The following is a 22,093-nucleotide window of genomic DNA, read 5'->3' on the forward strand; positions in this document are numbered from 1 at the left end:
TAATGCAGTTCAATCTCCAGAACAGAACTTACATTACAACTCAAAAATACATAATTATCAGTCTGTCACTCGTTCACCGTTTGGGCAACTATTTCCATTATTTCTGCCTTGCTTTTTTGTATTTGTTTCCCTAGATTAAGAATTTCGTTTATATACCAATATTTAAATTAACACCTGATAATTACATATATCACGATGGTGGTTTCTCTAGAGATATATTATGATCCAGATGATCACAATGGATGGGACACTGGTGGTACGATACCGCACTCGCATGACCCGATCTTCCTGAAGTCATTGGTACTCCCTGCTCCCATGTGTCTTTCATAGGGTCGTAAATTTCAACTATATTTAAAAAGTGTTCACCATCATATCCTCCTGTAAATATTGAATAAGAAAAGATTCATTGATAAAGTCACAAATCTAAATAAAATCTATTCTGTAAAAATATTTTTTGGTTCTCACCCATTGCATACAATTTTCCATCTAGTACTGTAACACTGAGTGCACTACGAGCAATAGTGACACTACTGACTTGATCCCATATATCTCTTTCTGTATCATATCTTTCGACAGAGTTTAATTGCTTTGTTCCATCATATCCTCCCACCACATATATGTATTGTCCGAGGTTGGCTACTCCAGCTCCTGATCGACTACATTTCATGGGTGAAACCATTGTCCACTCATCATTTTCAGGATGGTAACACTCTACAGAGTTCAATCGATTTGTTCCATCAAATCCACCAATGGCATAAAGTAATCTGTTATAAACAGAATTCACATAGATAACGTAGTTTAATAAGAAACTCTTAAACCTTAAATAATTTGCGAGTTTCACCTATTAACTACAGCTACTCCAACTCCCAATCTCTTGATGTGCATTGGCTTCACATTAGTCCAAGTATCGTGATCTGGATCATAACATTCAACGCAATTGTGATATTCTGCACCTGCACTACCTCCAACAGCATATAATAGTCCATCCATAACAGCCACTCCTACTCTGTTCCTTGGTACAGACATTGGGCTGCAAGCTCTCCATTGATCCGTGATTGGATTGTATCTATCAACCCAATCACTATCATATCTGCAAATTCATATAAATTCTTAAAAATGTTATGTCTAATTTCTTACTGTCTTCCCTTCCAAGAAACTTACCTACTATCTGGTGAATTATTCCTTCCACCAACAGCATAAAACATACCCTTTAGGAATGCTCCACCCAAACCAGATCTTGGCACTATTAGTTTAGCATGTTGAGTCCAAGTTTTTTCATCTACGTTATACCCCTCTAGCAAATCTAAAGAATGTTTCAAGAAACCACCAGCTATGTATATCACTCTGCGAGTGTTGGGTGTTCTCTCTTTTACCACTGGCTTTTTATGAAGAGTCAAATCTTTGAAGATCTGTGCAAGGTACTCTCTGCATGCAGGTACTTTCTTCAAAACATCACAGTTTTTCATTTGTTCTCTAAGGAAGTTAGGAGTGAGATACTGACACCTCACTGCATGCAATATGTGCTCCATTTTGGGTCCTCTGGCTTCTTCATTGTACTTGACCCATTTTAACACTGCATTGTACACTTCTCTCTCTTCCTGTACATTCAGCTCATCCTTTCTCACTAGTGCTATCAATTGCATTGCCGATAACTGTAGGAACTCTTCTTCCTGACATATCTGACTAAAATGTTGAACAATAAATTGATTTGCTTTCTGACATAAATTTTGACAACCATGTTGTTCAGCAAAATTAGCAATTCCAATAGCATTTGTGGGATCTAATTGTCTTTCCAAGAATACACAACACGCATCTATGACATTACTAACCTGCACCATAGATGTAAAAAAAGTATATTAGATACTGTGACATCTTTTTTTTTTATTAGAAAAATGTACTTATCTTTTACATACCTGAAACATGGTGGCTGCTGATAAAAGAGAGCACACTGTAATCTCTGTGACTCTTATTTGACCAGTATACATGAAATATATTAAACGTGCCATCGTTGTTGGGCTGACACCTTGAAGTTTTACCCTAGACATTTCAGATTCTTTCAAACCTCCCGTAAACATTGCCTAGAATATTGAAAACAAGTCAATACAATTTTTGTCTTTGTCCAGTGTATATTTTTTGTATGTCTTTAAGGTAAATTACCTTAAAATATGGACTAGCAGCAGCTAATATTACTTTGTGTGCATAGAATAACTCTGACCCTACTTCCAATATAACATCAGTCAGCATATGATGACTACGCATAATGAACATCATCTTCATAGCATCTTTAATATAATTTGCCATGTAAAAGGTCATGTCACCAAGATCTCCATGTTTCTCCATAGAATCTAGGCCTTCACCCTCGGTCATGAACGAAGAACTAGATCCAAGATTTTTGGAATGGAAGCTGCTAGGAGCTTCTTTTTTCATGCAACAATCTTCTTCATCCATTAAAATAACCTATGAAAGAATTAAGTTCACCAATAATAGACAAATCCTACACAATTAAGCACCACGTATAAACCATATTTCAAGAACACAAGAAATACTTACAGGAATGACCGAAGAATCGCCGGCAAAACAGAGAAATGCAAATGAATTGCGAATAAAAATTTGCAATCTTGATAAATTTCCCAAAGTAAAATAAATTAAGAAGGGAAGAGGAGATGCGATAGAGCGAACATAATTTGAAGGGCTAAGTTGCCAATTAATTGATCGTGCTCGATGGCGCAGATATGAACAATAAGTACTAACAAATATGATGTTGATGTTGGCTCACGTCAGACGTGAAATTATTATTTGCACGTGCTTTCAAAGAATCCTGTGAGTTGACAAATTTTTCTTTCTCCAAGATGAGCATCGATATCTTAACGTCTATTCTAACGCGTTACTTAAGGACTGATAAGAGTAACTCGTTACTCGAGATCGGCTTCTGAATGAAAAATATACATTCCACCCATGCTCGTAATACGTACGTCGATATTTTACATATGTGTCTGTGAAAAATTTGGGCGGTAAAGCGTGAAAAAACGAGATGCAAAGAATTAATCGTTCGGACGACAACAGCGAATACGTTTATATTTACATGTCACTATACCGCAAGCAGCTCGGTCTTACCGAGATAATAAGGTAATAAGAGACAGTGTCTAAGTATATGGTTACCACACGGGGCTATGTACGAGACAAACACAAGCGAAAGTTCGACCGTGAAACAACACTCGTGATCGTAGATGACGTGAATGACTTGCATTTATTTCGCTTTGATGATCAAGCACGTTAGCAGCTACTCACCGAGGTTTTTACCTTTGAGACCGTTCGCGCACCTTTGAACCAATACGTCCGGTAATTTTTCTGGCTCGCATTTTGTTATCCAGGAATCCGTTTAATATGTTTTAAATATTTGTTTGGTTATGTGTATGCATTTGTATTCTACATTGTTTCAGTAAATTGATGGTAAACTGAAAATGTTGGAGGAACTCACGTATAAAAAATGACAATCATTAGGTTTACATTACATATTTATGAGTTAATTATGTAAGGATTGAGAAATGAAGAGGTTATAGGTTGAAGCTTTTAGGAGTTTGAAATTGGGAAAATGAGAGACCACGTTTATTTTGAGACAATATATTTATTTCTTATTAATATGGAGTTTTCAACAATAACAGTATAATAGTAGGCGTAACAAGAGAGACGAGGTAGGTTACGAGGAACCTAACCTAATACCGTACGCCAACAAGTCACCGCCGTAACAGAATCTCTGTGATTTATTATACGACTACTTCGTGTAATCCTTTACTTTATGATTTTACAATACTTATTTCGTTTCCTTAAAGTTGCATTGTGCTTAAGTTATAATTTATGCAACTTTAATGCAACGTAAGTAGCAATTGGTCTACCAAATTAAAGACCTTTTTAAAGTAATGGTTAGTTCTTGATAAGTATTTATGAATTAGATCTTATTAGTTTTTACTCGTATTAGCAAAATGAAAGAGTAGTACAGAAGTACCTATATTGAGCCTCAAGAATTTTTTTAGCATTGCATTCTATGCAGTTGAGAAGTTTACTATTAAATCTCCACAATGTACAAAGTTCCATTGTAATTGTTGAAAAAATAAATTTCAAAGATAGTAGGAACCTTGTTCTGTGAATTGAGACATTATTCTATGCATAGAATTCAATGAACAAGTCCTCAGTATTTGATACTTCCTATTTGTTAATTTGTTAGTATATTCTGTACTTATATTGGAAATGTTCTCATACCTAAGCAACAAATCCAAATATCTTGTGAATTTGAGAGAATATCTTTTTCTTGACTTATTTGCGATGTATAGTTAATGTCTGTTTTTCATTGAGAAGTTTTAATTGTTTTTAAGAGAGCCCTGAAGAATGCATTATATTTAATGCGATAATATTATTTGGCAGGACCTTAAAATCAATATAACAATAGTTGAAATTATGGCAGTGTTTTATAGTATAGAATAATCTTATTGCCATTAAACGCGGAAATAACGTGTTAAGGCTATTAGAATGTTATTAATACTTTAATTACTAGTTATCTCTAATAACTGAATCATACAAATTTATATTAGATTTATTATCAAGCAATAAATGTTCCTTTTCTTTTAAAGTTCAAATTTTCGAAAGTTTGAATTTTAAATCTGTTATTTTTATGGACATTATTGATGAGAACAATGAGAACACTTCATGATATTAATTTAGAGAATGGAAAGAAAAGAGCACTAAAAGATCCAGAAGTTTTAATTAACTAAGGGGAATTCTCTAAATTCTACATTAAATAGGCCGATTCAATTTTTTTGATTATCGCATGTAATAATTTTCAGAATATTTGATTTGTAATTGAATAATAAAGATAGAAGTACAGATGAATTTTGCTCTGATCTTTCCATAAAATGCTCACATTATATAGGTTCTTGTTGGCGCACAATGAAGTAGGGGGCTCGACCTTTAATTCAGTGCAATAATGCCTCTTCAGGTATCTAGAGTAGAAGACACATATGTACAAAGACTTTCAAAAGACAGGTTTCTTTTTTCTCTTTTTTTATGCATTTTGGAATAAATTGGAGAAAAGAATATATATGATCACTACTGAACTAAATTACCGGCAGAACCCACTTATTAAAGAATGTTACAGCTATTAATTAATTTAATAAGTCTATCTTTGATTTAGTTAGGCTTGGGTGACTCTAAACTGGCCCCCTATATCTTTGTATTTTGATTACTTCCTGAATCTGCTATTGCAAGCAAGCCAGTCGTTTTTCTTTGTTATTCAATTGAAAGAAATTTATGGAAATTATCTTTATTGTTTGTAACACAATGATATTTGTCTTTGTTTCCTCATCATCATGTATGAAATATTCTCGAAAGTCTGTTAGCTAAAAAATGACAGGTGTAAACATGTAGGTGCTGACAGTGTAAATGGTAAAACAAATGTAGTTACTTGTAAGTTGGGACACTTTCATTGGTAGAAGTTACACTTGTTATACATCAGATTGAGAATTCAGTAGTTGTATGTAGTCAGCCTGCGAACAACTTATGTTGTCTTATAGAGTCTCTGAAGCATAGTCTGAATTTAGTGAAATGTATTTTTGAATTTCAGAGATGATAACTAACATGCATTTGTGAGAGTCTCTATCTCGTTAGACTTTCAAGAATTTCAGTTACGAGTGTCGGATACAGTGCCTAACGAGAAAACTATGAAACTAAATCGCTATCCTCTATGTATAATTTATAATTATATAGCGAATTGCTCGATAATACGATTAAACGCTATATCCGTAAGTAAAGAATTGGGCGGATCGACTACTCCTAAGGCCTCGCTCATCAATTATTTTCAATTAATTTAGTCCCACACATTCATTCTAACAGTCTAAGTTTGGGTAGTTGGGATCAAGTTGGAACGATGATAGTTCATTTTCAGTTTGACGAAAAAAAGGAAAAAAAAGTATAAAGGAAGAGGAAAAGAACATTTTGAGATAGAGAGTGTATATATGTGCGTGTCCTTCATTTTCAGTTTGACGAAAAAAAGGAAGAAGAAAGTATAAAGGAAGAGGAAAAGAACATTTTGAGATAGAGAGTGTATATATGTGCGTGTTCAATTCCAATGATCCGTGGATGCGTGTGTGCAATTCCTGGATAAATTTTTCTTCACCTATCAGTCTAATAATTGGTGGAAGGTTATTGCACAGTAAACACACGATTTCTTCCACTATCAGTGAATGAAATTACAAATAGAATGATTAATGTGTGCATACAATTATCGTCGTTAAATGCTTGCTGATAGAATTTCATTCCATATAATGGTATACCAGCTTTCGGTAAAAAAGTGACTCGTCCGATTAAAATTTCGTCCGCCTTTCAATATATTTTATTATTCATTCTTTTATTTTGAATGAGATAATTTTTAATAAGATTATGTATTTTTTTCTTTTAGTAAATGGTCATTCTACGCTGAGAGTTCTACGGGCGAGTCTCTCCTTTTCTCTCCTCCCATGAGAGAAATACTAGAAGGTTTATGGCAGTATGTGAGTCAGCAAAATTCCGTAGACCAGCGATTCTCAGCTTTCACTTATTTCTATTCATTGTCGATTCTTCCTACTTTAATATATGCCATTGTCTTATGCGGCCGTTCGAATCTCCATCACCAATTTGTTTCAGATGGCAAACTGAAAGATGTCGATGAGTCATCTACGAATGATTAAAAGGAATTTGAGAAATACGGCAGTGTACGATATCTAATAATCATATTATAATTTTAAGAGAGACTCGCCCAGACCGACAGCCTCTGTAGAGTTAAAATGCCAACAAGAAAATACTTTAGTTACTCATTTAAGTCGCTACTCGTTAAGACAATCTACTAAAGTTTTATAGCACTTTTTTTCCATTTTTTTATCAACATACTCTATCAGTATTATCAATGTACGTAACAACATGAACAGATAAAGAGATTTCACTCTTTCTTCGTGAGAGAATCCCTTTCTTGTGTTACACTTTAATTACCTCCGGAGACACTGTGTCTATATATATATACTTTTTCCTTTATATATATATCTTTTTGTTTTACTGTTTGTCGGATTTTTTTTTCTTCTACAAATTGACCTATAAATCTGATATTGCTTAAATCAACCAAAGCCCCTCAGAGGCAACGATCCTCGAAGCTTTTATGGCTCACTTCTGCAAGAACTCTCTCTGTCTCTTTATTAAAATTAGATGAGATAGCCTGTCGTCTATCAAGGGGGATGAAGGTCGCGGTGGTGGGCTCTGGCACTTAAAATCGCTTTCAATTCGGACTCTAACTGCTTTTTCGTTCGTTCGCTTACCGATCGGCCTCCTACCACCGGTTGAGCGGTGAGTCTTGGCGACGGTAGATCGGCCATCAGCTTGCCGGTGTCTCTGTTCTCATGGCTTCTGGCTCTTCTTATAGGCTTCTTGATGGGTAGGGGATCGTTCTGGATCTTCTCATGGGACGGCCGCTCTAAGGATAACGTCATCTCCTGGTTTAGCGTATAAGAGCAGCCGCCAGCGACCGTTTCGGAAGACCTGCTGATATCTAGAGTTCCCGAACCCCATTCGCGAGATAGTTTCCGTCCGATAGCGGAAGTTAGCTCATTATTAGGGGATAATAATGGGCTCTTGGACATTTGATGGCTGGACGAGTGTGGTGGCCTCAACGTGGCAAACACTGGGAACGATTGCCCTCGTTTTGCAGGACTTCTCGCGTATCTGGGTGTAGGAGCACCTCCCCCAGTGGACTCGCCCTTGATCGTTGGTGTCGTACTTCCGGTGGAATCGCTTTTCGTTGGCGCTAGGGGTCTTAGCGTTGCACTGCCACCGAAATTAGAGCCTAGACGCGGTGGTGGTGATCCTCCATCTCCGTGGCTCAAGCGACGACCTACTGTTTCCAAAGGGCTTCTTGCTCTGAGGTTAGTGCTGCTCAGAGTGAATTCTCTGGGCTTCATTGGGGCCTCCAGGCTGATCGGAGACAATCCTAGCCTGGAGCTTGATAAATTGGTCGAACTTCTGCTTTTCTCTGATCTCTTTGGACTTCGGGGCATCAAAGGGCTCTTGCTTTTGCTTCTTTCTCTTCCTTTTACAGTTTTTTCCTCTTCCTCTTTCTCTTGCTCTTCCGATACAGTTTCTATCTTTTCCTCTTGTTGGACTCTGCAAAATTGAAACAATTTACTGATTAGATTTACGAATTGGAGTAGCCAAGTAAGATTAATGGATTCTTCAGCTCTCACCTCCGGATCTCCTGGATCATCTCGAAGAACTGAGCTTTACTTTTGCGCCTTCGACGTTGTTCGTGTTCCTTCTGGAACATGGCTACCTTGTAGATATATGAAAAAAGTTACAGTCTACGGAAGCAAAAAGTCACTTACTCGCTTGACACTTTTTTGAAACAGGGAGGCGATCTGTCCCTGTCGTACCGTGTGAACCAGTTCTCTGGCAGCGTGGTGTGGCGACACCAGCTCCACGCAATTGATGAATCTATACAATTTCTGTGAGAAGAACATCACGTTACGGCTGCGCCATATAGAGTCCTCCGGCCTATGTCTCAATCTGGGCAACGTATATTTGTAAAACAAGTGTTCTCCAGCTAAAATAATTGTACCAAGTACAACGCCCATTCCTAGAAGACAGAATACGCCGGCAACAGAAGCTACACCCAGAGGTCTGGGTTGTCCCCCTTGTTCATGGTCAAGGCCAGTATCCATTCCTTCTCTTCCTCGAATACAAGGTAAACCACCATACCTGTTGTGATCATTTTTTATTCCAGTTATTCGATCGTATTCACTTGCAATTTTTAATTAAATGACAGTATTCTTGTGAAAGTAGTTTACCATTTTTCTTGCAGGATATCCAGTAGTCCAGTGCTCGTGTAATTAGCTATAACTTTAGATATACTTTCTTTCAAAGGATGGCCCTTGGTAAGGGCAACGGCATATGTGTCTTCATTTATGGTGTCTCCGATCTTTTGTAATCGACAACCATCGTCTATCGCCCGATAGTAATCTAAAATAGGAGTATCAGCTATGAGAATATCTAAAGTACCATTTCTTAATCTCTCCACGCCTTCGGCGATGTTCGACAAAGAATATCTGGCCATGTGAGACCACAATTGTGTGTTTGCTTTCTGTACATAGTATTCGGCTGCGGATGCTCTTGGTGCTCCAACTCTTTGCAACAGTAACTGCAACACATAACACAATTACTAGCTAGTTTATTCAGGAATAAGATATAATATCCTAATCAAAAATCTGCTTACACTTTTATCGTGATAATTGCTCACTGCAGGGTGGAAAAAGAGACCCGCGATAAGGGCAGCTATATTGGCCGTATAGGAAGCCACGAAGATAACGGAGAAACCGCCCCAAATGTTGATTAGAAACTTGTTAGGCCAAGACTTTGGTGCCTTGAAGGCCACCAAATGTCCACAAAGAAGACCCCACATTACCCACAAAGCAGAAGCTATCGAGAAGTTCTTGCTTCGTTGTCTACCCCATGGGTTCAGGCCGAATGGACTGAACCATTCGTACAGTGCCACTGCTATGGCAGTAAAATTCAATGACGTAAAAACAGCGATCCACAGCTCTGTGCTGAATGGAAATAGGAAAGCAAATAGCGAGATTTCTGACTTGAGCTTTGGCGCAGTGAGGAAGCTGACCCCACTGAAGAAATACGGTGTCGTGAAGTCGACTACTTCTGCTCTACGAGCAGACACGCTGAGTGGTGCGAAGGCTAATTGAGCTCTACCAGAGACCAGTTCTCCCATGATTCCGTTCCATGTACTGCCGTTTCTCTTGCCGAACAGGCCATCTTTTACCAGATACAAGTCGTATCGGAATCCTAGTTCACGAGACACCAGGGACATCAAGTCCATGCTTAGACCGTAACAACACATCAAGGTATTTTCTTGACGACAAAACAGTCCTCTTAAGCAAAGACCTTCCTGTAGATTCGTAACCATCGTAAACGGTGGTGCCAGTGCTGTTACTATGCGATACATTGGCATGCCAATTTTTTCGCCTCCTTGCTCCAGGTACGCTGGCACGATTCCACCTCCTGGCCAAATTATCGTGTCTAGATGAACCTCCTTTCCACCTTTCACCGTGCCGACTTTCGTCCATCTGTGCGGAAAAACATTGGAATACATTATCTCGAACATAGTGTTTTGAATAATTGGAACAATTTAGATTTAGAATTGTAAAGATAGACTCAATTATTTAACAAAAACGTTTAATTAAACACACACCTCAATTGAGTCTTATTTCCTGGAAATCTTATGGCTTGTAAGTTCAGCAACTGGAACTTAGCCTTGTCCCTGGAAAGTTGACTCACGGAATTTCTTAACTTCTGAGTCAAGGTCTTGGAAACATTGTGCCTCATTTTGCTCATCAAAAATTTGGCGCTACTTTTTGGAAAGCATTCTGGTACGAAGTTCTCTTCGAGCTGAGCTTCTCCCAAACGATTCAGTCTGGGTTTCACTTCTAAGAATGTTTCGTCCAGCGCCTGAGAGGTCTCCCTGATCATTCTGGATAATATAGTGTCACTACCCATCAATTTTATACCAGAGGGTCTCAACGCTAGCATACCGACTGGCATAAAATCCTTGGAATTCAATTCTTTGTCCATTATTCTGATATCCTCGTCGTCGTCAAAATTAAAGCTTCTATCTTCTTGTTTGTTCACAGACCTCTCGCTCTGCCACCTATATTCTTGTAATCGATGTATATCGTTCGCTAAACTGGGCAAAGAGTTTAACGATAACTGACTTTCCGCTACGAGATTCGCGTTTCGGTTTATACTCTCTACGGGTGAAGGATTTTCATTCGTTGCTATCGACGATCTTGAGCTGTGTATAATAGTAGAACTGATTATATTTGGTTCATTGGGTCTCAGTTCTGCTTTCAGATCCAACCAGAGCCACAGAAATCTTCCTGCAAGCATTTCATATTTACCAGCCACAGCTAGGATTCTTCGTGCACTGTTCAAGTCACAACCCATCACTATGACTCCTCCACTGCCACCCTCTTCGGCAACTCTTTTGAGTCTCATCCTTAAGGTCTTGTCATTCGTTGGAAGATGTATAATAGTTCTAGGTGTTAAGGTCGTTTGGTTCGCGTGTAAAAGATGAGTCATTGGCAGCAAGGTAGTGTCTATAAGGAGAGTGAATGCATGCCAATTTGCTCTATGCATCAAGGCAGCAGCAGCTGCTCCCACTTCCCTTGTACTAGAACCTATACGACTTTCGTATTGACCAATATTTCCCTGTAAATTCGAATCTTTTGTTAACTACATAAAAGCTATTTTTTAGGAAAGCAGTTTATCCATGACTACAAACCTGTCTAAGGAAATCCTCGTGTGTAAATGGTAGCCACAAGGCTGGAATATTCAAGGAAGCTGCAGCAGTGACGAGAAATTTGGCTGCAGATCCTCCTCCAATGATAAGACTCAATACAGTTTTCCCAGCTTTGATTTCATTACAGAATTTACTTAACAGTGACAGAGGATAAGACAGCGAATCTGTCTTGACTGGTGCCTCTATGAAAGACACGTTCATGTCTGCATGAGATGACTCCAGCCTTGCCTTCTCCCATGCTTTTTGTACATCTGTCTTCAGTGAACCCTGTGGTTGTGTCAGACACAGCACGATACGCCATGCAGCGTAAGATGTTCGAAACCGTCCCTTAATGGCTCTCACAGATCTGGCAGGATCCGTAGAGCAGAGACAGAAACAAGTACCCAGCAAAAAGAGGAATAGAAATCTCCAAGCGAAGCCGAACATCTTCTTCGCTTTTCTGTCTTTCTCTCCACTTTATTATTCTTTGCTTAGCTCTTCTGACTTACATCATTCATGTAAGGTTCCAATCTGTAATCGTTGAAATCGGAATTAACGAATTATTCGTCATTGATATATATTGTATATAATTACATGAGTCAGTTATGGTTCATGGACGTGTCACAAATTAGTCACACATTGTTGACAATGCTACATACAAATATCTCGTATTTCTAGCGTGTTTGCGCGAATAATGCCATGATTAATCTGATTCTGACACAAAACGTTGTCTTGCTTCCGTAAAAGGTACTTTTTTATTTCATACTTTCTCTCTGAAACGTTTTTTAGTCATTTGCGCACTCCAGTTTCCAAGGTTCACACTTTATTAAAAAAAATCATGGAACTTTTCACGCACGACGAAACAGTGCATAAAATCGGATAAATTTAACGATTGAATTTAGAAAATTTGAACGTGTACAGAGGAAAAAGAGCTGTGACAGTTTACCTTTTCCCGAAGCGAATCATATGTCGCAGATCCGGGGGTGGGTGAAGAGCAGTACGAAGATTGCTTCTTAACCGCCACATAATAGCTATCGATTAGGTAACCGTATCAATTGTCGTAAAATAATGTCAATTGGTCAGTGTGGAAGACAGGGATGAACCGTCACTTGCCCTCTTCTAGACGTCCTACCCCGTGCATAACAGCCATTTTCGAGCAGCCCCTCCCTTTAAATTTCACCCCTATAGTACACATACCATTCTCTCGCGCAAATACGTGTTATACCACACGTACTTATATATGTATCTCTCATGTGCGTCTCTCTGTGGACCATGAGACATCGAACATTAAGATTGGGCTCTACTGTTTCAATTTCTCAACTTCCCTCTAAAAGATATTAAAATTGTGGTCTTGTTTTTTTATTATTAATGTAAATAAAATAGTCGCTTTTTAAATAAATAATCCCCTTTTTTATTGTATAAAAAGTTACAAAAAATGGTATTTAAAATTATTTGGAATTTGTTAGATGTTTAAGAAGTCTTGGTTAAATAGACAGTGGATGGACGGTGGAATATGGAAGAGACTGTAGTCGGCCGGAAAATATCTTTATATATTTGGAATCTTCCTTAATTTACATTTTGCCTTATATACATATACACGTTATGCCGCAGTTACGTCTAATACAGTTCCCCCTTTTTTAAGTGATCTTACAAGGCTTTTTTCATATGATAAGAAGATGCATGTACATAGGTAGCCATTCAGACGCAGCTTTTTCGAAAATCTGCATTCACTATAATCCCTTAATTGCTTCTTCTTTTTTCTTCTTCCGCTACAGCTGAGATAACATTAGTCGGAATGTAACACGGAGAGTCATGTCTTACCAATAATAATAATATAGTCAATATCTTACAATTAATAATAATTAATAATAATTAATAATATTCTCGGGTCTCTCTTTCCGCTAGGAACTACCTTAACTCGTGGACATAACAAGTATATAACAGTCAGATCGGAATAATTAACTAAATAGGTTTTGTTGCGACGCATCGTTCTCGAATGTACTCCAAGCATTGTTCAGTTCCATGAAAATTAACTTTGCAATGTTCTCGTTAGCCGTTCCTGCTTGCTATAAAGAATAGTATGAAAAAGGATTAGAAACGATATCGTTGTTCATATCTATATTAACATTTTACTCGATAGTTTCAGATTTTGAATAATACCTTATCCGGATGCACAGCCAAACAAGCTTTCCTATAAGCTTTCTTTACATCCGCAGCAGAAACTAACTGATGCATCTCGCACCGTTGCCATCTGTCAGCTTCTGGCCAGAGAACCGTATGTAACGAGCAAAGAAGGGCTCTTAAATTACCCTTCTTTCCTTCTGTCCATTCGGCAATCTTCAATCTATCTGGATCCATATTCTTAGCAGCTTCTACTTTTCTCATTTGATTTATTGTCTTTGGGCTGTCTTTCTCTGCTTTCCTCGAACTGAAGAAATTGTAGCCTTGACTGCCCAATAGATCCTCGAAGGCATCTCCACTCGGTTTGCTTGTTTTATTGCCTGTTGCAACGGTATCAGCAGCAGCAGCAGCGGTATTGGTCTCGTTAGTTGCGTTCCTGTGCGTATTGGGGCTAGAGTGTATCGGTGTGCTAGCTGGAGCGGGGCTAGCGGATTGTGGAGTATTAGAGTTCCTCGGCGTTCCATTCCAACTGGACGTTAATCCAGCTCCCAGGGAGCTAGCAAGACTCGCGAAGGGATCCTTGTTTTGAGCTGCGAAGTTCGGAACGCTCGAATTTCTTGGAAAGTTTTCCTCGGATAGAGGCTTCGTGTTATTTGGTTTAGAACCTTGCATACTTCCTAAAAAATTCGCAGTGTTTCCACCGAGTGGATCAAATAAATCGTTAAGGTTTTGCTTAGTAGTAGGCTGTCTATGATTGAAGAATAAATTGTTCAAATTATTATTAGCATTGTCATTCTTAGTAGTAGGCTGATCGTGTCCAAATAGTAGATCGTTTTGGACAGGATCGGTAATAGTGGGCACGGTGTTTTTCGTTTCTTGTTGAATAAAATCACCGAAGCCTCCTAAGAGATCACTTTCTTTTTGACTAGTTAAATTTAACGAGTTAGAAAAAATATCTAATCCCGGGTTCACTGTAGCCTGCGCAGTATTATTCAAGGTACTGGTGTCTGGCATTCCTAGGTTCAATAAATCTGCTTCTTGTAACTTGATTTCTTCTTTTATTTGCTCTTCTATGTCCTCTACTGGCTGTTGAGGTACTTCTTGTTGTACATTAACGTTGCTTTGTGCTTCGACTGGTTGCGGAGTCGTTACTTCTCTCTGAATCTAACATTTTTACATTGAAATATCATAAAATCTCTAAACTTTAATTATTTTTAATAGAAATATTTCTATAACTTACCTCTTCTGGTTTAGAGATTCTAAAGCTCTCTAAAGTTTCTTCCATTTCCAAAGTAGATCCGAATAATGGATCTGGTTCCAATTTCGAGGATATTTCCGCTTCCCAAGGAGCTGGAACTCTTGCCATCTTTGGATTCTCCTCAGCCATCATGATATTTAAAATAACACTGAAATTCCCGCCTATTTCAGGCGCATCATCGAGATCCTTCTTCTTGAACGTTAAAGCAGATTCACTAAGTGGTATGTAACCAGTATGAAAATGAACAGAGGCAATTTTAATTCCTATCATTCGACCCAGCTGCTGCCTGGCGTGGAATATGACTAAGGTAACATCTCCTCTAACGGTAGCATTGCCAAGTGCCAACTGAACCTTTCCCTTCATCATTCCAAACAGTTTTATGTCCTCGTATTCTGGTCGCTTAGTGGAAAATACTAAAGCTCCGTTACTATAAATATCAACATAAGGTCTACAACCATCTTTTGCCCTAGTAAATAGTGGAACAGGCTTAATTATTAAGGAACAAAGGGCTAGAGGCTTTGTATGAGGCTGTACACCGGTACTCAGCAAACTCATATAATTAATACAGCGTAATTCCGAGGGTTGCAGCTGGGGAGGCTGTCGCCTTGTTATGAACATCGCTATGGCTTCTTCAGATGTGGAGAATGCTCTAGCGTATATTAGTAAAGTACACGCGATCGTGGCGCTGGCTCTATATCCATCCTAAAAGAAGGAAGCAACATTAAAAAATATTATGGCTTCTAATTAATCTAAGAGGCTCCAAAGTATACTCACACTGCAATACAACACTACGATGTGATTAAAATCGGCATTCAGGTATCGATAAATATCCTGACATATCTGATAGAGGGCTGACAACAGCGGGGCATTAGAATCCGAGGAAGCATAGGCGAAAGAACAGTCAATATGTCTACCAGGAAGTCTAGACACGTTTGGTCGACCCCGAGATAAATTATACAATTGTATACGAGCTGGCGGAGGATGTCGAGCTTGTAAAAATGCTCTTACATCTTCCACATGGTTAGCTCTATAGGCAGACTCTATTCCATCTGCTGGATAGGGCATGATTAATATACGCGACGTTAAGTAACTGGCATCTAATTCAGTTCTGGCCATGCTCTGTTGCATAGAGTACATCACTTTGCTCGAAGTATCCTTCAAGTTTCGCAAAATGCTGCCAGCACCGCCTTTCAATGAGCTAAATAGGCCTGTCGGTTGAGCTACGGGGATCTTGGCGACTGCAGTTTGAGTCGCTGGAGTAGACTTTGGAGGTAGTACGTTTACCGGAGGAGATGGTCTCGGTGGCGGAGTGGGTGTGCTAGGTGGTTGAGTAGGTCTGGGAGGCGGTGGAGTCTTCACTGAAACTTCCACTTTCGGGGGTTCTCTAGGATCAAAATTGTTTGACTCGGCTATCGCTGCTAACCGCTCCAAAATCATTGATGTAGTCAGCCTTCGTATCGGAGACACATCGAGACATCCTTTTACTATGTCGTGTAAACAGGCTAAACGAGGATTAGGCGGAAGTGAAGTGTACTTGCCATTAACTATTGCGAGCTTGTTACCTGTGAATGAAACGAAATTAAATAAGAACTGACTCTACTATTAACATGATATGAATTGAATACCTTCAGGAAATGGATGCCTTAGTGTTATTAGAGAGTATATTATACATCCAAGCGCCCAACAATCAACTGGAGGACCAATAGGCTCATTGTTCCATGTATCCATCATCTCTGGAGCTCGATACATGGGTGTAGTATATTTTGCCATCTGATCTTCCAAAGTGGCGCGTTTTTGAGCATTCCAAGATGGATTTGGCAAGATTTGCTGATTGGAAGTACTACCAAAATCGCAGAGCTTGATCAGACCATCGCTCCCGATTAGAAAATTCTCTAATTTTATGTCCCTGTGTACTAGTGGTTCAGGTTGCTGACTGTGCATATGGTGCACAGCCCTTGTAGCCTGGTAGGCTATTTTACAGATCTGAGCGAGAGTCAGAGAATTCGTCGATAAATTTCTGAGCGCATCTGCGACTGTACCTCCAGGACATAATTCCGTTACTAATAAATACTCGTATCCTTGACGATCCTCGCGTTCGAAACGCTGAGCATAGAGATACTGAATTATATTTGGGTGGCCAGATAGTTTTTGCAAAATCTCTATCTCCTGCATAATACTTCTGTTAGCATCTTCATCAACTGCTATAAGCCTCTGGAAGAATAAGTGCAGATCAGTATAACCTTCTGTAGCTACTTTAGAATAATGTAAATGGATGAGTGATTTACCTTAAGTGCATACTCTTTCCCTGTATTTATGTCTTCAACTGCAAATACCAAAGCCCAACCACCTGTTGATACAAGTATTTCAATATTGACCAGAATAAATAATTTAGGAAGAAATATAGTCTGAAGTACTAGAGAAATGTATGATAAAGTTTACACATAAAACTTTTATCTCAGTAGTGATGTTTTTTAAATATCGATATTTCTGAATGAATCAGCAATCCTTTACCATGGAAAAGCAATTGTATATAGTTCCTTGTCTCAATCTTAATTCATTTATGTTTTCATTATAACAAACTATATTAAATTTAGAGAATGAATTATATATTCAAGTAAAGTATATAGCAACACCTGCCAATAATATATAGGTATTTGAATGCATATATCTTAGTTAATTGGCTGTTTTTAAAAACATTCTAGATAGAGCAAACTGGTTCACTAGCATTGCATAGCTGAATGTCAAAACACATTTGACACATGTCAAGAGGAGAATAATATACAGTGTTGGCACAGTGTCAGCTATTGTTTTATATAGTTTAAATTGCATCAAAAAACAAGTATTTTTATTCTATAATTAAAAACGGTTATAATATGGAAATGTTTTAATTAGGATGTGGAATTGTGTGACAGTGGAGTGCTAGAAGGGTTGACAGACTCACCCTCGGCGAGTAATCTGGTCACACGTAATTTCACATTGTTGATTTCCAGTATTTGTCCGACGTATTCATTGGTATTTGTGGCTCCGTTCAAGTATCCCAGAGCGGATCTTAAATAATCTGACATATTTCTTTTAAAATATCCCGTCGAACCCCCAGAAAGCGTTTCTGTACGTTACAATGCAGACAGCCGATGCTGTCCGGCCATACTGTCTTTCTGACGTCACCGACAGTGCCGTATCAGTGGTATTTTTGTATTCTAAAAATGATAACAATCTCTATTACTTTCACACAAATTAATTATTTCGTTAATTAACAAGTTAACGTAATTACTGTGCGATAATGTCAATTTAGAAAGTGAAGGGTAAATTGGAGCTATATTTATAATTAGTGATGATCCGACAGTACCGTATCAATGACATTTCTGTGTACTAGATGTATAGAGATATAAAGATAGAGTACGCGAGTCATATGTTACCGTGTAAGTGGATTCGATATGAGAGCAGAAAGAGAACGCTGCATGGAGGCGTCGCTCGTTGATTAGTGTTATACTTAATTATTTACTATATAAACGTGCGTACGTTATTAGATGAGGACACAAGAGGCCTCTGTGCAGCGTTCTCTTTTCATTCTTATATCACTTTCCTTTATCGCTAACTCACATCTTTATATCCTCATGATTAGAAAACTGATAACAATTTGTATGATAATCTATAATTAATTAACAATCTATATGTACAATTAGTAATCACAAATATGCGTGATACATACAAATAGGATATAAAATATTAAAAATGTAAAAATATTGAAATGGTCCAAGCTAATTTTTATTTTACAGTTCAATTTTTAACACTTATGGCTTTTCTGAAAATAAATAATTTCTTCTTTTACCAGTTGAATATTAGGAATTAACAAGTCATAATAAGTTATTACTATAATAATAATTATAAGAAAAAATATTATTTTGTATTACAGGTAATCTCCAGAGAGAAAGTTAAAGAAAATTTTCTACTACTTGGTTTTTGAAAAGAGTGCAATTTATTAGTTTGTACGAAACACGCGCATGCGTGTAGAAAATTCTTAAAATCGCGACCTGATGCGATGATTAATTGCTTTTCCTTCGATTCTATGAATTTTTTCGCCCTGTACTACTAGTTCAATTCATTATCGATAATAGAGTAAATAATACCGTGCGAGTTTTTGAGATAAGCAGACCCAGTGGTCGTGCTTTGGAACTTGTAATATATACTTGTGAGTCTTGTTATTGTTATCATCTTGATAACGTATTTTTATTGAATGGTTCAATCATTTTCAGAAGTTTGAGAATGGCGAAATTTGTAAAATTTACAAAATTGAGATCTTCTACAGACAGCACGTTCTGGGCAAAATTTGTGGAATTAAAGATTGACAAATTCAAACTTGATGAGAAAAGTGTCAATCTATGGGGAAATTACAATCTGCAATCGTTAAACGAAGACAACACCAATCCATTGGTGTTGGATTTCACATCGTTCAATGAGTAAGTTTATGTCTGTGACATAATTTATTATTTCGACCATTGTATTTCAAATATCTGTCAGAGTTAATTCCATATAGGTAATTTTTAGAGACTTGGAGACATTAAATAATAATTCATCGGTTCTTTGCTTTGGACATATGATTAATACAAATACTTTTGAAGCATTTCGTCAAATTAATCCTGAACAATTTATCGACTCCATGGGAAAGGATATTATAAATAATATTCAAGATGGAACAATATTGCAAAACCCATGGAAATTGTCATTGTTTTTAGTCTTGGCTTATTCAGATTTAAAAAAATATAAATTTTATTATTGGGTTGCACATCCCACTCCATTGAAATTGCCTGAAATGTATTATCAAGAATCTCCACAATCAATTAATGAAGAATTCACAGCCAAACAAGTAGAAGATTTGTCTCAACATTTCTTACAATTAGATAGCAGGACAAAAAGTTATTTTACAGTTTCAATATCAAAAGAAGGTAAACTGAGTATTATTGACTTGGCAACAGGAGTAGAAACAATTAATGCAAGGGAAAAGCAATCACAAGTATATTAAAAGATTTATTTTATATAAAAATACAATACAATTGTTTTTATATATGTATATTTACCTATTTTTCTAGGAATATAGTGAAATATATTTTGCATTTTATGACCCATGTATGACTTCCAATCCAGGTTGGCCTTTACGTAATCTTTTATGCCTTTTATGTTGGCATTGTCCTATATATTATTTTTCAAAAAACATTAAATTTATTTCCATACGAGGGAATAAAGCACAGAAAAGTATTGTTTTTAAACTTAAGACCAAAGAATATGAAAATTATAAAGACATAAGAGATGCTTTATTTGTGAGTCATCTGGTGGGTTGGGAAAGCAACTCAAACAATAAATTGGGTCCCACCATAGTTAATTTATCTGATACAATGGATCCAACCAAGTAATTATTTAAAAAAAAAATTAAATACTAACGATAAGCACACATATCAAATATTTCAGTGGCATTTTTATCTTCTATCAGATTGTCAGACAGAGCTATCAATCTGAACTTAAAGCTAATGAAATGGCGTCTTGCTCCTGACCTAGATTTAGAAAAGATCTGTGATCTTAAGTGTCTTTTATTAGGCGCTGGAACCTTAGGTTGTTCCGTAGCAAGAGTTCTCCTAGGTTGGGGAGTTAATAACATAACTTTCGTCGATAGCTCCAACGTATCTCATAGCAACACAGTGCGACAAAGTTTGTACAGTCACCAGGATGCTGTGAAGCATAAGTATAAAGCATATGCAGCTAGGGACGCTTTATTGAACATCCGACCGAGCATAGTGAGTACATAAAAATCTTTAATTTCATCGATGCTTTGTTAAATTAATTTTACTAATAACATAGAATGCAGAAGGTGTAGTTTTACACATTCCAATGCCCGGGCATGTTGTTGGTAAAAGTATGCTGGATTCTACGAAGCAGTCCCTGGAAAAATTGGAAGAACTTGTCGATAAGAGCGACGTTGTCTTTCTTCTATTGGATTCTCGAGAGGCCAGGTGGCTACCTACGGTTCTCTGCGCTGCTAAGAACAAGATTGCCATCAATGCAGCCTTGGGTTTTGATTCTTATACAGTACAGAGGCACGGTACTCGAAATTTCACTAGTCCAGATTCACCAGACTTGGATGCTAGGAATCCCCGTGGTATGGACCTTGGTTGCTATTTTTGTAACGATGTAACACAGCCTGGAAATGTAAGTCTATCATAAAATTATTACGATTGTTATTCTTTTTATAAAAGTTATTTTATTCTATAGTCACAAACTGACAGAACATTGGATCAGCAATGCACAGTTAGCAGGCCGGGTTTATCACAGATTGCTGCAGGATTAGCAGTCGAGTTATTGGTAGCTTTGTTGCAGCACTCTCAAGGGTAAAAAAAAAATAATACAAACTTTAATATAAATAAAAGTTAAATATATTTCAATTGCCTATAATTAATAGTTTATTGTTTTGTATCTAACAGAATCGAGGCTGCAGCGTTGGTGGGTAACAGCAGAGATATTAGCCCAAGCGATACAGAATTTGTAGGCTTGTTGGGATGTATACCGCATACGATACGAGGTTCCCTGTGGAATTACGATACTCACTTAACGATTACTCATAGATTTACATCCTGCACAGCTTGCTCTGTGCCCATTATCGCGGAATATAAAAATCGGGGTTTATCTTTTGTTTTGGACGCGTGTAATATACCGAATTATTTAGAAAAATTATCAGGACTGGAGCAAATACTTAAGAGGCCCGATTTAGACGAGGTACATATATCCCAAAAATTTTATGTTGAATCGTTCAATTTTGTCAATTTTTTATTAAATTTTTAATTACAGCTTTGTTACGCGTTGGATAGCATAAGCGATGACGATGAGGATGATGGAAATGATGTGATACCTTGAATATGCGAATTTTTCTCTTTAACAAAGTTCTAGTTCTTGTAATACAATATTTAAAGAATTCAATTTTACCACATAAAAAGCATTGGAAGAATTTATAATCTAATATCCATATTCGTTAATTGCAATCGCTTTATTTTAATTTTTTTATCATTGTGTTGACATTTGACATTAATGTATGTCAAAATCTCATTGTAAGATATGTCTTATTACGCTCATGACTTGTGTATACAGATTTTATGCAAATATTAGAAGAGTATACAAGAGGTTACGCCTCTGAATTTGTTTTTAATGCTAAATATGTTGAATAAAACATTTGAATTGCCTGAAAACTGAAAGAAAGACAGGTATTCTATTCTACGTCCCCTATATATATTTAGAAAAATCATCTATAGTACTGTTGTTCCTTAATAATCCTTGGTTTACAGGCTAATTGAGACTTAAGTTCAACTTTAAAAGAAATC

General features: G+C 37.3%; 5 protein-coding genes across 8 annotated transcripts; 2 read left to right on the forward strand and 3 right to left on the reverse strand.

Annotated features, from left to right (window-relative positions):
* Window positions 1–8: 8 nt before the first annotated feature.
* LOC117242591 (kelch-like ECH-associated protein 1B) lies at window positions 9–20,416 on the reverse strand. 3 transcript variants are annotated; one of them, XM_033509393.1, is made up of 9 exons: window positions 20,180–20,416; window positions 17,881–17,883; window positions 2,551–2,746; window positions 2,158–2,457; window positions 1,914–2,078; window positions 1,162–1,829; window positions 842–1,090; window positions 466–764; window positions 9–378 (listed from the first exon to the last, which is right to left on the reverse strand). In XM_033509393.1, the coding sequence occupies exons 1-9, from the start codon at window positions 20,380–20,382 to the stop codon at window positions 191–193; spliced, it is 2,271 nt and encodes a 756-aa protein (XP_033365284.1). In that variant the 5' UTR covers window positions 20,383–20,416; the 3' UTR covers window positions 9–190. The 3 variants fall into 3 exon arrangements, with proteins under 3 accessions (XP_033365284.1, XP_033365285.1, XP_033365286.1); XM_033509394.1 differs by lacking the exons at window positions 17,881–17,883; window positions 20,180–20,416 and adding an exon at window positions 3,083–3,215 and having other exon boundaries at window positions 2,551–2,993; XM_033509395.1 differs by lacking the exons at window positions 2,551–2,746; window positions 17,881–17,883; window positions 20,180–20,416 and adding an exon at window positions 3,289–3,486.
* LOC117242586 lies at window positions 5,452–12,523 on the reverse strand. 2 transcript variants are annotated; one of them, XM_033509384.1, is made up of 8 exons: window positions 12,300–12,523; window positions 11,357–11,884; window positions 10,268–11,283; window positions 9,281–10,142; window positions 8,856–9,205; window positions 8,394–8,766; window positions 8,256–8,323; window positions 5,452–8,175 (listed from the first exon to the last, which is right to left on the reverse strand). In XM_033509384.1, the coding sequence occupies exons 2-8, from the start codon at window positions 11,798–11,800 to the stop codon at window positions 7,245–7,247; spliced, it is 4,044 nt and encodes a 1,347-aa protein (XP_033365275.1). In that variant the 5' UTR covers window positions 11,801–11,884; window positions 12,300–12,523; the 3' UTR covers window positions 5,452–7,244. The 2 variants fall into 2 exon arrangements, with proteins under 2 accessions (XP_033365275.1, XP_033365274.1); XM_033509383.1 differs by having other exon boundaries at window positions 8,256–8,326.
* On the reverse strand, window positions 12,883–17,897 carry LOC117242588 (cyclin-G-associated kinase). The gene is made up of 7 exons (XM_033509387.1): window positions 17,674–17,897; window positions 17,018–17,079; window positions 16,358–16,943; window positions 15,507–16,294; window positions 14,715–15,434; window positions 13,514–14,638; window positions 12,883–13,419 (listed from the first exon to the last, which is right to left on the reverse strand). The coding sequence occupies exons 1-7, from the start codon at window positions 17,795–17,797 to the stop codon at window positions 13,312–13,314; spliced, it is 3,513 nt and encodes a 1,170-aa protein (XP_033365278.1). The 5' UTR covers window positions 17,798–17,897; the 3' UTR covers window positions 12,883–13,311.
* Window positions 18,652–19,930, forward strand: LOC117242601 (ubiquitin-like modifier-activating enzyme ATG7). The gene is made up of 4 exons (XM_033509415.1): window positions 18,652–18,921; window positions 18,986–19,189; window positions 19,278–19,675; window positions 19,820–19,930. Exons 2-4 carry the CDS (start codon window positions 18,996–18,998, stop codon window positions 19,825–19,827), a joined length of 600 nt encoding a protein of 199 aa, XP_033365306.1. The 5' UTR covers window positions 18,652–18,921; window positions 18,986–18,995; the 3' UTR covers window positions 19,828–19,930.
* LOC117242600 (ubiquitin-like modifier-activating enzyme atg7) lies at window positions 20,378–21,961 on the forward strand. The gene is made up of 5 exons (XM_033509414.1): window positions 20,378–20,518; window positions 20,590–20,930; window positions 20,994–21,109; window positions 21,203–21,494; window positions 21,567–21,961. Exons 2-5 carry the CDS (start codon window positions 20,613–20,615, stop codon window positions 21,630–21,632), a joined length of 792 nt encoding a protein of 263 aa, XP_033365305.1. The 5' UTR covers window positions 20,378–20,518; window positions 20,590–20,612; the 3' UTR covers window positions 21,633–21,961.
* The last annotated feature ends 132 nt before the right edge of the window (window positions 21,962–22,093 follow it).

This window comes from Bombus vosnesenskii, unplaced genomic scaffold (assembly GCF_011952255.1).
Source record: "Bombus vosnesenskii isolate JDL3184/JDL3185 unplaced genomic scaffold, Bvos_JDL3184-5_v1.1 scf7180000016274, whole genome shotgun sequence".
Classification (NCBI taxonomy): Eukaryota; Metazoa; Arthropoda; class Insecta; order Hymenoptera; family Apidae; genus Bombus; species Bombus vosnesenskii.